A 12,873-nucleotide genomic window follows, 5' to 3' on the forward strand; every position below is an offset into this window, starting at 1 on the left:
CCTTTGTATTAATTAATCTCATGATCTTAATCTGCACCACCACTCTCTTCCTTTTTCTCCTTTTTGGCTAAGAGAAAAAAGATATATAAATACCAATTTGCAGCTTCTTTCTTGAAAACTTTGCAGAACTGTCTTTATGCATATGCTTATGTCTGAAACGGATCTGACAAAAATGTTTTTTTCTTTCTTTTTTGTTAACATAAGGCAAAAGCTTATATATCTTTGCACACATATATAAAGATGAGATTAGGCACAGGCCTAATCCAAAAAGACTTCATAGCAAAGCAAACATCTTATCTCTTTTATTTTTTTCTTACTTAGTCACTTGCATGTCAAATACAGTCAGCTTCTCCCCCCAATTTTCTCAACAGAATCTCAAAGCTTTTGTCCTCCTTTCTTAATCACATCTTCTTCACACCATTATGTAATAAACCCAAGAAAGAAGAAGAAAAAAAAAAAAAAAACAAAGTCAGTCTCAAGCTCTGATGGCAAAACAGAGTTACTTCTTCTTGTTTCTTTCTCTTGTCTCCCTCTCTTCCTCAACAACTACAACTCATGATGTCTTAAACCCACCAACGGTCTTCCCTACAAACCCTACAACTACACCACCGGTTACTACATTTCCTCCTGTGACCATAACCCCAACAAACCCTACCACAACAGTTCCTCTTACACCTCCAGTCACAACAGTCCCAGCAACACTCACACCGCCCGTGACCAACCCAGTGACTCAGTATCCTCCAACACAACCCTCAGGGATGGTTCCGGTTCCTGTGATTCCACCGCCTGTTACCTCAAACTCTCCTTCGGTTTCAGGACAAAGCTGGTGCGTGGCAAAGCCTGGAGCCTCTCAAACCTCACTCCAGCTGGCTCTTGACTATGCCTGCGGGTTAGGTGGAGCTGATTGCTCTCAGATACAGCAAGGAGGCAACTGTTATTCCCCTATCAGTCTTCAGAACCATGCCTCATTTGCCTTCAACAGCTATTACCAGAAGAACCCTTCTCCTCAAAGCTGCGATTTTGGCGGTGCAGCCTCACTTGTTAGCACCAACCCAAGTAAGTGAAGGAAAAAAATGATATATACTATGTTTCTTGTTTTATCTTTTAATGACCTCTCGTGTTTTTTCAACCATATGACTGAACCATTTTTTGTTTCAAAAACAGGCACTGGTTCTTGTATTTACCAAACAGACTCATCAACATCAACAACACCAACCCCATCAACACAAACGGTGAACCAGCCTCCTGTTACATCAACACCAATAATACCAACAGGAGGCGGGATAATGGGGTAAGATAAAGACATTCTTTTAACACTTTTGTTCTTGTCTCAAAGCCTAACTGAAAATGTATCTCTTATCTATATTTTCAAGGGTTGGAACTCCACCAGCAGTGTTTAACCCGGCGAATCCTTCATCAAACACTCTGAACAATCCATTATCAGGAGGTCCCGCGGTCTACGGGTTTGATGGTTCACCTAATGGGAACAATCCAACGTTATCAGACTCTACCAACTTGCAGCTTCACTTTGATCACACTATGGTGGTAACATTGTTTCTTCACGCAGTGCTATTTCATTAGAAAGTAGAATTTATATAGGAGTCGAATTAGTTTTATGAGATAGTGTTCCACAAGCTTAAGCTCATTTAGTGTAACGTACCAAGATGAAGCTAGGAATGTTAAGACATTATAAATTTGTTTTGTTCAAACGCTCAGTTTCGGTTTTGTACAGAAAACTCCCTTTTGTTTCCTTCTCTCTTTAGGACCAAAGCAGAAACTCAGACGTTGTAACAAAGAGGTGTTTTATCTACTTTAACATAATCTAAATGAATTCTTTCAATAATTTAGCGCCTAGAAAAGGCAACTAATATCAGCATCGAAATGGAGACAACAACCTTGAAACCTGACTTGTCCCAGAAGTTTTGGTTATTAAAAGGATCAGCTTCATGCTGTTTTTTTGCAGCTAGTTGCTTCTTGAGTTCTTGTATTGCCACAGCGTTTCTCTCTCCGATCTACCAAACCACAGAAAAAACAAACATCTCAATTTTCATATAAATTACTATGCTAAAGTTAAAGCAAGTGAGAGTTTATTTTACCTTGTGAAGTTTTCGAGTTTGGATGCGTGTTTCGCCAAGGCAAAACTCTAGCTTCAGCACCTTCTTTTTAAGCTCCTGGTTAATCCTCCTTTGATTCTCCACCTGCTCCATATAAACATAGGCTTTACTTGATTAAACCATAAAGAGAAGCTAAATAGCATGTGTTGTTGTTGTTACCTGATCTTCTAACTCCTGTGTCTTAAACCTCCAGTGAGCCGATATAATCTTTAGTTCATCTCTCAGTCTCGCTATCTCATCATCTTTAGCCTTCAAAAGCTTATTGATTCTTTCAAAGTTCTTTGGAGAATCTTCCTCTAGTAGCACTGATGCAACACCTTCAACTTTCGAAACCTCATCTCTTAGCTGCTTCTGTGAAGATTCTCTAGCTTCCAGCTCCTTCTGTAGATTCTCTAGCTTCTTACCAAGTCGAGTTACTTGATCCTCTTGTTCTTTTAATGAACTAGTCCTCTCATGTAAATGTTTGGAGAGCAGTCTGCATTGAGACTGTGCTGATTCAGCTGATAAAGCACTTGCCTCTGCAGTTGCATGTGTTGCTGCAAGCTGTGACTTGATCTCACCCAGTTCCTTCACATACTTCTCAGTAGCAAGATCCGAGGCACGGATCTGCTCAACTTTCTTGTTTAGTTCCTTAGCAAGTTCAAGCATTTCATCTTCCATTCTCTTAACTCTTGCTTCTGCTTCCTGCATCAAAAGTCTCAACTTTGAAACCAAAATCGATATATTAAAATAAATGAGCTTTGCTTGCTTGCTTACCTGCCTCGAGATGACTTCTTGTGAACACGAACGCTCCTGTTCAGCGAGACGAGTCCTTGCTTGCTTCAAGTCAGCGGCTAAAGACACAACATTTCTCCTGAAACTCTGCTTCTTCTCACTCAGATCATTCAACAGAGGATCATCCTCTTCTCTTAAGCTAACAGAAGCTGCCATTTTACCTGGATTGAATGAAATACACAATCTCAAGATAATTAAGAATGTGAAATCAAATCCTCTTAACTTACAATTCTACATTAACGAGCTAGAGTGATAAAGACCAATACTTTTGAAGTATACAGCCAAAAAAGAGGCGACCTTTATCCAAAATTTGAAACTCTTAGAGATTTTTTGGAATCTTCAAAGCCTAAAAATCCAAACTTTCGCGTGACCCACCAGTCTCCATCGTCGTCGACAACTCCCCGGGAAGAAAAAAAATTAAGTCAGAAGAAAATCCAGAAGGCCTAAATCTAACGGCTATGGTTTAGACTTTAGAGTGTGTAATTTAATCGAGTAGTTGAGAAAATTAGGCTATCGAATAATAATCAATTTGCAGATTCTCGAGGAGGAAAGAAGACGAGCCAGGGTTGCGGTCCGTATTCATTTAGGTTCGGATTAGTTTTAAAGTAAGTGGCTAATGGCTATAATAATGTTTTGCCTCGTTGTAACCGAGCCTAGTGCGTTGGCTTTTGTGTCATTTAAAGCAACGAATCCTTACCTAACCTACGCATGAGGCGGGCTCGGTTTCAGTTGCTACTTGCTAGGCTTTGACTGTAGCGCGGCAAAGTCTATTTGTATTTTTATGATTCAAATTGTATAAAGTCACGTGCGAACACATTACACAGTATAGCATTGGTAAAATCTCAAATATATATATATGATAATATAAGTTGGAAAAAAAAATATATATATATATGATAATATTATGGGTAATTCTCTCAAATAGTCATTTTTAAATTTTTTTCACAAAAATAACACTCAAATAAGAAAATAACCAAAATAGTTTTTTTTTTGAAATTTTTAATAATTTCTTAAAAAAATATTGAAACTCTATCCCAAAAATTCACCCATTTAATTCTAAATTTTAAGTCTATATTAGTTAACCGTATGACAAAAATATATAAATCTTATTTTAATCATTTGTTCATTAAATTCTATTTTTGTGAAAATAAATTAAAAATAGCTATACTAGAAAATTTCTCTAATATAATCTTTCTATTATATGATCAATACTTCCATGTACTATACTGTATATGATATTAATAAACAACTTCGTGAATAACGATTATACTTGCAATTTTCCTCAATAGTTGTTGTGGGCGCATTTTCGATGAACATGTCTCTTTGCATGCACGTCACATGTTTCTACACATCTGCCTATTGTTTGTTCTTCATTCAAATACAAATGGCTGATATTAGGATGAAGACCCTGATATGAGATTTGGAATTATTTATAAATGTAACTCTCAATTAGATACTTTTGAGTGTTTTGACATAACTAACATAAAATATTGAATTGTAGTATATGTAAAAAAGCATTTGAATAGTTTTTAAGGCTAATCTCTTACATAAACACTTTTGAATTTTTATCACATAAATAGCATTAAAATCATTAAAATAATATTTATTAGTTAATACAATATTAACATATCCTATATCCTAAACTTTAAATATAATTTCACCCTCTGAATACTAAATCACAAACTATAGACTAAATTCAAAAAAATTATAATTCTTAACTAATACTACTATTTTGGTGATTTTCATTTTTTAACAAAAATTTTAAAAAAAATTTGTCGACTACCCATGTAGATCGACTATTACTAATCAGCCGATACTAGAGATGTTATTGAACAATATTCTCTTTCTGTATTAAGTTTGCGGACTCAAGAGATGTCATCATATCAAAGTTTTCGAAAAATCCATTTCTTAATGGCAAATACATCGATGTAGATCCAAAATTTTGAATACATCTATGAAAGACATTAAAAAGCTTATGAATGAACTATCACGATGGATGAGTCATCCTTTTTCTTCTTCACTATTTAGGCTCCTTCTTCACTATTTAGGCTCTGAATGGTGATGTAAAGAACAACCGTGGAACAACTATGGAACTGTTCTAATAGGTAGTTCTAATAGGTATATGTATCCATGTTTGTTACTATTATCATCGGCGCGAAGTATTAATATTCGTTAAAATATGAGTCCATATATAAGCAGTATCAAGTTTTATTGAAACTCTATTTAAGAATTAATAAAGAGATTGAGTACAAAGTGTGTGTGTGGAGAAAGTGCAAGAATGGATTTAGTACTCTTCTAGAAGAAACCATCGGAAACACTATTTTTAGCCTCAAGGACAGTCGTCTCTTACGTAATCACATCATGCTTATATTTAACTGTAATTTATAGTTCTAGTAATAATTCTTATGGATAAATAATATGATGTATATATAGGCTTTTGAAGCTGTTTCAACCATCTATGAAGTTTATAATGGCTGTTGGTCAAATTCTTTCAAGTGCCAATTTACTATTCTAGTTACTAGTAATAAGAACTTGGTAATGTAATATTTTAATTATTCTGCCAAACATATTTAAAATCGAATCTTAAACGTGCCAAATATCAAATATGTAACCAATTTGGATTCAGACTCCTGCTATTAATAAAAATAATTAAAAATTATCTTCTTGCATTTAAGATTACGAAACATATTTAAATCTAATCTTAGACGTATCAAATACGTAACCAATTCGAATTCAAACTTAATGAAAAACAATTAAAAAGTAATCTTCTTAGCATTTTAGATTACGAAACGGTCAAAAAGCAAAGTAGAATTCATCCCATTCACGCGATAAAACAGTCCAAAAGAATCAAAGATGTACACAAGTGTCTTCCGTCACTTTGCGATCACTCACTATATAATTTGACCCCTTTTTTTTGGTCACACGACTATATATCATTTGACCAACAACATAACAAAACTTATTATTAATGAACTTCTTTTTTTTTTTTTTGTGATAAGTAATGAACTTCTTTCTTCTCTTCATCTAAAACAGTTTAGTGTCAGATAAAGAAAAGAAAGATGAACGTCGGAGGAAAGGTGGTCTGCGTCACCGGAGCTTCTGGTTACATAGCTTCCTGGATTGTGAAGCTTTTGCTCCTTCGTGGCTACACCGTCAGGGCTACCGTTCGAAACCCAAGTTTGTGCCTCATCTCTTTTCCATTGTCTGAATATATCATCAGAATAAATATAAATATACTCACTAGCGAAATTTCAGTTCTTTTAATATTTTCCATAGTTAGGTAAAATAAATAAAATGAAACACTACCAGATAAGATGGAACAAAACTATTCAAGCAAGAACTATTCAGGCAAAAAAAAAAATCAAACCACGAGACTGCCATTATTACAAGTTGCTCAACAAAAGCAAACTGGAAATTGTGATGTGTTAAATTAGAGAGAACATCTTGAACCTTTATTAATAAGAAAAACAATTTATATTACAACGAATTAGGTTAAATTCTTAAGACATGAGAAAAGATAACACTTCTTTCAATTCACAAAAAACGTATAAATTTTTTCTACCCTTTTAATTAAGTTATTAAATACGAAATTTTCTAACTTTCTCGTACATTTGTAGAGCTGCATTTTGACGACATAATATGTTATATTTTTCTATTTAGCGGACGCAGCGAAAACAGAACATCTTCTTGCACTTGAGGGTGCAAAAGAAAGACTAAAACTGTTCAAAGCAGATCTTTTGGAAGAATGTTCCTTCGAGCAAGCAATCGAATGTTGTGACGCTGTCTTCCATACGGCTTCTCCGGTTAAGTTCATCGTCACGAATCCTCAGGTTTGTTGCTGTGGACATCGCAAATTTTATTAATATATAGCAGGACCATTTCTTATGTTACGTGTCTGATTATCAGACGGAGCTAATAGATCCAGCATTAAAGGGTACTATGAACGTCCTCAATACATGCAAGAAAACTTCCTCTGTCAAAAGAGTCATTGTAACATCCTCCATGGCTGCGGTTATTGTTCGTCAACCCCCTTTGGAACCAAACGACGTGGTGGACGAGTCTTTCTTCTCTGATCCAAGTGTTTGCATGGAAACAGAGGTCCTTTGATTTTTGCATAATTTTGAGAGTTTGGATTATCTCTTACACGTAATTTCCTTTTCCTCTTTCAGTACTGGTATCCACTCTCCAAGACGTTGGCAGAGAATGTAGCGTGGCAATTTTCCAAAGAAAACGGAATGGACATGGTCTTCATTAATCCAGGATTTATAATCGGCCCACTTTTGCAACCAACCCTTAATTTTTCGGTAGAGATGATTGTGGATATGATAAACGGTAAGAACCCTTTCAACTCAATATACTACAGGTTCGTGGACGTGAGAGATGTTGCCTTGGCTCATGTCAAAGCATTGGAGACTCCTTCGGCCAATGGCAGATACATAATGGATGGCGCAAGTATGACCATATACGAGATTAAAGAGATAATGCGTGAATTATTTCCAGATATGTGTGTTGCTGATACGTGAGTTATCTTATTCTTTTCATCTTACTAATTAATCATCATACATACGGCGTATAAACTTAATCGAGGGTATTACCAAAAAACATGACATCATTTTACTTTGTTTTAGGAAAGAAGAAGGTGAGATCAAAGAAATCATTTACAAAGTGTGTGTGGAGAAAGTGAAGAATTTGGGAGTTGAGTTCACTCCTCTCAAATCAAGCCTTAGAGATACTATCATTAGCCTCAAAGAAAAATGTCTCGTATGAGAATATGATGACGTTCATATATGTATCAAAACTTCTATGTTAGTATTATTGGATGTATTTAAGTTGTGGAAACTTGGGGTGGAACCGCTCTTGCAACCAACTCTTATAAACAGATATTTCGCATCATAACAACTAGACGCTCGTGGACGTGAGAGATGTTGCCCCTCTCATGTCAAAGCATTCATGGTACATGCAGCCAATTGTAGATTGTGACATTTGGGGATATTTTGAGCGAATTCTTCAATAGGTTTGAATCTTGCTCATTAATATTTTAAATCGTAATAGACCATAATTACGTTGAAAAAGCCCATAAATACTGTCGAAGATGTTTCATCTATCTATGAAATTTATAAATAATAAGTAGCCCAATTGTGGATTAAATTCTTTTCATATGCCAATTTACTATACTAGTAAGAAGAATTTGGTCACATATTTAGATTTTATTCTTTTGCCAAACATATTAAAATTTTGTAATCATAAACGTGTCAGATACATAACCAGTTCAGATTCAAACTCCTGTTATTTACTAAGACGGAATTAAAATTCTAATCAACTTCTTAGCATTAAGATTATGAAACGGTCGAAAGCAATGTAGAATTCATTACATCCACACGTTAAAACAGTCCAAAAGATGCACGACCACTCACTTTATCGCCTAATAGATACGGTATTTGACCAACATTACAAAACTTATTAATGAACTTATCCCTTCTCTTCATCTAAAAGAGAGATGAACGGCGGAGGAAAGGTGGTCTGCGTCACCGGAGCTTCCGGTTACATAGCTTCTTGGATTGTTAAGCTTTTGCTCCTCCGTGGCTACACCGTCAGAGCTACCGTTCAAAACCCAAGTTTGTTTCCTCCTCTCTTATCCAAGCCACGAGACTGCATTTCTTGGGGATGATTAAAAGTAGCTGAACACACATAAACGGGAGATTCTAATGCATGTCTTTTTACCTAAAACACCAAAATACATTTCCAGTTATAAATCATAAAGTTCAAACTGATATTTCTTTGATTAGTTACTTCTATTTTATTTTACTATCACTGGTACCATTTTTCTTATATATGTGTTTTGCTGAATGATGACATTTCAGCCTTTCCCAAAAACGGAGCATCTACTTTGTTTTTCTTTAATTCTACGCATTTGATTAAATTATACTCCTATTAATTACGGAATTTTTTAATCCTCTCCAAAGCATCGATCAGTAGTAAGACTTGTAGAGTTGCATTTTGACGACATATGTATATGTTATATTTTTTTCATTAGCGGACACGGCGGAAACAGAACATCTTCTTGCACTTGAGGGTGCAAAAGAAAGACTAAAACTGTTCAAAGCAGATCTTTTGGAAGATTGTTCCTTCGAGAAAGCTATCGAAGGTTGTGACGCTGTCTTTCATACAGCTTCTCCGGTTAAATTCATCGTCACGGATCCTCAGGTTTGCTATGGAACTTGCAAATTTTACTATTAATTTAACAGAACAGTCCTAAAGCAAATTTATTAAAATGTTATCAGACTGAGCTAATAGATCCAGCCGTAAAGGGTACTCTTAACGTCCTTAACACATGCAAGAAAACTTCCTCCGTCAAAAGAGTCATTGTAACATCGTCCACTGCTGCGGTTCTTGTTCGTCAACCCCCTTTGGAGCCAAACGATGTGGTGGACGAGACTTTCTTCTCTGATCCAAGTGTTTGCATGGAAAGAAAGGTCCTTTGGATTTTTTTTTGTGACATATCAATTTTGAGAATTAGATTAATAAATTCTTACATGTTTCTCGTTCCTCTTCAGTTATGGTATCCACTCTCCAAAACACTGGCAGAGAATGTAGCATGGCAATTTGCTAAAGACAACGGAATGGACATGGTCGTGGTAAATCCAGGATTTATAATCGGCCCACTTTTGCAACCAACCCTTAACTTTTCGGTAGAGATCATTGTGGATATGGTAAAGGGTAAGAACCCTTTCAACTGTAGATACTACAGCTTCGTGGACGTGAGAGATGTTGCTTTGGCTCATGTCAAAGCGTTGGAGACTCCTTCCGCCAATGGTAGATACATAATCAGCGGCCCGAGTGTGACGATAAACCACATTAAAGAGACTATGCGTGAATTATTTCCAAAATTATGTATTGATGATACGTGAGTTCTCTATCCATTTCATCCTTATTAATCATCATACCATAAACTTAATCAAGGGGATTAACAAGAAACACAACATCTTTTGACTTTGTTTCAGGAATGGAGAAGGTCTGATGGATGGAGTCAATTGCACAATATGTGTGGATAAAGTGAAGAATTTGGGAGTTGAGTTCACGCCTCTCAAATCAAGCCTTAGAGATACTATCATTAGCCTTAAAGAAAGGTGGCTCTTATGAGAATATGATCACGTTAATATATGTATTACAACTTCTATATTAGTAATTATTGGATGCATTTAAGTTTTGGACGTGAGAGATGTTGCCCCTCTCATGTCAAAGCACTCATGGTACATGCACCCAATTGTAGATTGTGACGTCAAATGACATTTGGGAATGTTTTGAGCGAATTCTTCAATAAGTTTGCAGAGTCTTGCTCATCTAGATTTTAGATTCTAATAGACCAAAAATACGTTGAAAAAATAGACCTTAAATACTGTTGAAGATGTCTCATCCATCTATGAATTTTATAAAGAATATAAGTAGCCTAATTATGGATTAAATTATTTTTAAATTCCAACTTACTATACTAGTAAGAGCATGATTATTGGTTAGAAACCATGATAGTGTCTAAGAAAATTAATATTATATTTGTTTACTTATGTTTATTTATAATGGACTGACATCTGTTGTTGGAAGTTTTAAACATATTGTTAAAAGTTTTGCGATAAAAGCTTTTGTCTATTCTCTTTTATAATTTAACTAATTTTTCTTTTTCTTAAATAATGAATACTCCCTCGAGATATTGTCAAAGGAGCTACTCTAAGAAGTTTGGTCACATATTTAGTTAATTTAATATTTTAAATCTTTTGCCAAACTTATTAAAAATTTGTAATATTAAACGTGTCAAATACGTAACCAATTCTTATTCAAACTCCTGTTATTTATTAAAAATGAAATAAATTTTTTAATCAACTTCTTAGCATTTTAAATTATGAAACGGTCGAAAGCAATGTAGAATTCATTACATCCACACGTAACACGTTAAAACAGTCCAAAAGATGCACGACCACTCACTTTGTCTCCTAATATACACGTATTTGACATTGGAAAGGAACTAGGATCCTATGAAGGCCAAGAACTCACAAAGACTACAGCAAGGGTTAGAGTTTTAATAAATGGAGCAAAACCCCTCATAAAAGAAACCATTTTGGAATTCGAGTCTCGAGAGGAGTGCAAGCTTACCCTGGAGTATGAAGGGCTCGAAAACCATTGTTCATGCTGCTCACTTCTTTCGCATCTGAGCCATAGATGCCCTCTTGCTCCAAACAGAGAGACAACAGATGAAGGGAAACAAGCTCTCAATCAGACCCAACCCCCTCTACGTGAATCGAGCAGGAGACTAGAACCTCTACCTACAAGAAGACCAGCGGCTCGCCAATCAACTGACTCGAACCCTCGAGATTCGGAGAACTATGAGTTCCATCAGAGAGTTGATAGACATGGCAGAAAATACGGAACCAGAGTCAGTACAAGACACACTCGAATTCCTCTCCCAGTATGGGACCCTAAGGAGCAAGAGCAGCACAAAACAAACCAACATGGAGCACCTGAACGGCAATCTAACTACTCCTCCCCTTCGTTCACCAAACAGAGAACACAGAAAGGAGAGGGCGTGCTGAGAGGACGATCTCTATTCCCAACTAGAGAAGAACCTGTCTGGAGAGCAAAAAGGCCAGAACTCACCGACCAGAGCCCTCAACCACCGTACACTCCCGTAGAACCAATTCAGGAACTACTAGCCAACAATGCTCCTACTACTGAAGAGGTCATGGAGGATCTTCACAAGGCAACTGCACTGTACCTGAGTTGCCTTGACCCCACTGAAGCAGCAGCAAGGAGGCAGAGAGTCCTCCAAATAGACTCAGAGGAGCTACTAGCAAAGACAGCAGCAGGCATTATTGCTTCAGCTTCTGGAGCGCAGTTATCCCCTGCACCACATACTGATACAAGAAGACTTCAGCCTATCCCTTCACAGGAAGTAGTAATGCAAGGATTGCAGAAAGTTGCCCTACAATATCTAAGCTGTGTGGATCCCATCGAGAAAGCTGCTAGACAACAAAGGGTTCTACAAGGGGATGCATCGGGCCTGATGGAAAAAACAGCAGAGAGAATCATCGCAACAACAGTTACAGCCTCTACCCCTCCATCCAGCATAGGAGGCAACCCTCGCGAGGATCAACCTCTTACTGTGGTTACAAACCACACAGAGACCCCTAACCCTACAAGAAGCAACCAAGTTAGTCAGTCGGGAAGGAGAAGAGTTAAACCAGCAAGACTTAACTCGTATGTTACAAGCCTTGGAGCCCTGAGAGGAGCTAGTTCACGTAAAAGGAACTTAACTGGGGGGCGTAGATCTCCAGCAAGATCAAAGAGCAACAATCAACGGCTACCAAACCAAATGACTCATAACAATATGGGAGACACAGCTTCTTCCTCAGCACAACCAAAAACAGTGATGATCCCTCCAATGAGCAAGAAGAGGAAGGATTTTCACAGACCTCCTTCCCCGGCTCCTTAGTCGTGGTAAGCTGGAATTGTTGTGGGTTGGGGAACCCCATGACAGTCCAGCACCTACGAGAGTTTCACAAAGTAAACTCTCCCAACATCGTGTTCCTCATGGAAACTAAAAACCGGGATGAAATGGTCAGCAAAGAACTCGAATGTATGCAAGTGGAACATTCCTATATCGTGCCACCACACTCCACAGGGGGAGGAGGCCTTTACCTTGGTTGGAAAAAGGAAGTTGAAGTCTCGGTCCTATCAGCCACAGACAACTTCATTGATACCATAATATGCTTCAAAGGCCTCTCCTTCCAAGCTACTTTCATCTATGGGGCACCTGATCATACAAAGAGACAGGAAACATGGGATAAGATCACATCTCTAGCGCCCTCAGCTGATGAACCGTGGTTTCTAACAGGTGATTTCAACGATATAATTGACAACAGCGAAAAATCAGGAGGTGTCGAGAGAGCAGAAGGCACCTTCGGAGTCTTTCGGTCCTTTCTCTCATACAATGATC

The 12,873-nt window shown here is 37.0% G+C and overlaps 4 protein-coding genes across 6 annotated transcripts; 3 read left to right on the forward strand and 1 right to left on the reverse strand.

Annotated features, from left to right (window-relative positions):
• Positions 1-119: 119 nt before the first annotated feature.
• LOC106346277 (PLASMODESMATA CALLOSE-BINDING PROTEIN 4-like) lies at positions 120-1,750 on the forward strand. Its single transcript, XM_013785556.3, has 3 exons — positions 120-1,056; positions 1,165-1,291; positions 1,374-1,750. The coding sequence occupies exons 1-3, from the start codon at positions 486-488 to the stop codon at positions 1,579-1,581; spliced, it is 906 nt and encodes a 301-aa protein (XP_013641010.2). The 5' UTR covers positions 120-485; the 3' UTR covers positions 1,582-1,750.
• A 20-nt stretch (positions 1,751-1,770) lies between these two features.
• LOC106346276 (nuclear envelope-associated protein 3-like) lies at positions 1,771-3,731 on the reverse strand. 2 transcript variants are annotated; one of them, XM_048782088.1, is made up of 5 exons: positions 3,186-3,731; positions 2,871-3,049; positions 2,274-2,798; positions 2,097-2,198; positions 1,771-2,012 (listed from the first exon to the last, which is right to left on the reverse strand). In XM_048782088.1, the coding sequence occupies exons 2-5, from the start codon at positions 3,042-3,044 to the stop codon at positions 1,845-1,847; spliced, it is 969 nt and encodes a 322-aa protein (XP_048638045.1). In that variant the 5' UTR covers positions 3,045-3,049; positions 3,186-3,731; the 3' UTR covers positions 1,771-1,844. The 2 variants fall into 2 exon arrangements, with proteins under 2 accessions (XP_048638045.1, XP_048638046.1); XM_048782089.1 differs by having other exon boundaries at positions 3,155-3,731.
• Positions 3,732-5,844: 2,113 nt separating this feature from the next.
• On the forward strand, positions 5,845-7,780 carry LOC106346272 (phenylacetaldehyde reductase-like). Its single transcript, XM_013785546.3, has 5 exons — positions 5,845-6,065; positions 6,549-6,718; positions 6,795-6,986; positions 7,058-7,407; positions 7,517-7,780. Exons 1-5 carry the CDS (start codon positions 5,948-5,950, stop codon positions 7,653-7,655), a joined length of 969 nt encoding a protein of 322 aa, XP_013641000.1. The 5' UTR covers positions 5,845-5,947; the 3' UTR covers positions 7,656-7,780.
• A 518-nt stretch (positions 7,781-8,298) lies between these two features.
• Positions 8,299-10,198, forward strand: LOC111197936 (phenylacetaldehyde reductase). Of its 2 annotated transcripts, XM_013785544.3 has the most exons (5): positions 8,299-8,503; positions 8,923-9,092; positions 9,170-9,361; positions 9,443-9,792; positions 9,890-10,198. In XM_013785544.3, exons 1-5 carry the CDS (start codon positions 8,386-8,388, stop codon positions 10,026-10,028), a joined length of 969 nt encoding a protein of 322 aa, XP_013640998.2. In that variant the 5' UTR covers positions 8,299-8,385; the 3' UTR covers positions 10,029-10,198. The 2 variants fall into 2 exon arrangements, with proteins under 2 accessions (XP_013640998.2, XP_048638047.1); XM_048782090.1 differs by lacking the exon at positions 9,170-9,361.
• The last annotated feature ends 2,675 nt before the right edge of the window (positions 10,199-12,873 follow it).

The sequence above is a fragment of the Brassica napus genome, chromosome A6 (genome assembly GCF_020379485.1).
Source record: "Brassica napus cultivar Da-Ae chromosome A6, Da-Ae, whole genome shotgun sequence".
Classification (NCBI taxonomy): domain Eukaryota; kingdom Viridiplantae; phylum Streptophyta; class Magnoliopsida; order Brassicales; family Brassicaceae; genus Brassica; species Brassica napus.

Bases quoted from the DNA above. Each gene is read 5' to 3' on its own strand.
- LOC106346272 (XM_013785546.3), top strand. From the start codon at position 5,948: ATGAACGTCGGAGGAAAGGTGGTCTGCGTCACCGGAGCTTCTGGTTAC. The intron at 6,066-6,548 runs GTTTGTGCCTCA...TTTTCTATTTAG, and splicing joins GGCTACCGTTCGAAACCCAA to CGGACGCAGCGAAAACAGAA. The intron at 6,719-6,794 runs GTTTGTTGCTGT...TCTGATTATCAG, and splicing joins TCATCGTCACGAATCCTCAG to ACGGAGCTAATAGATCCAGC.
- LOC106346277 (XM_013785556.3), top strand. From the start codon at position 486: ATGGCAAAACAGAGTTACTTCTTCTTGTTTCTTTCTCTTGTCTCCCTC. The intron at 1,057-1,164 runs GTAAGTGAAGGA...TTTCAAAAACAG, and splicing joins ACTTGTTAGCACCAACCCAA to GCACTGGTTCTTGTATTTAC. The intron at 1,292-1,373 runs GTAAGATAAAGA...TATATTTTCAAG, and splicing joins ACAGGAGGCGGGATAATGGG to GGTTGGAACTCCACCAGCAG.
- LOC106346276 (XM_048782088.1), bottom strand. From the start codon at position 3,044: ATGGCAGCTTCTGTTAGCTTAAGAGAAGAGGATGATCCTCTGTTGAAT. The intron at 2,799-2,870 runs GTAAGCAAGCAA...CTTTTGATGCAG, and splicing joins AAGAAGTCATCTCGAGGCAG to GAAGCAGAAGCAAGAGTTAA. The intron at 2,013-2,096 runs GTAAAATAAACT...GTGGTTTGGTAG, and splicing joins AAACTCGAAAACTTCACAAG to ATCGGAGAGAGAAACGCTGT.
- LOC111197936 (XM_013785544.3), top strand. From the start codon at position 8,386: ATGAACGGCGGAGGAAAGGTGGTCTGCGTCACCGGAGCTTCCGGTTAC. The intron at 9,362-9,442 runs GTCCTTTGGATT...GTTCCTCTTCAG, and splicing joins GTGTTTGCATGGAAAGAAAG to TTATGGTATCCACTCTCCAA. The intron at 9,793-9,889 runs GTGAGTTCTCTA...ACTTTGTTTCAG, and splicing joins AAATTATGTATTGATGATAC to GAATGGAGAAGGTCTGATGG.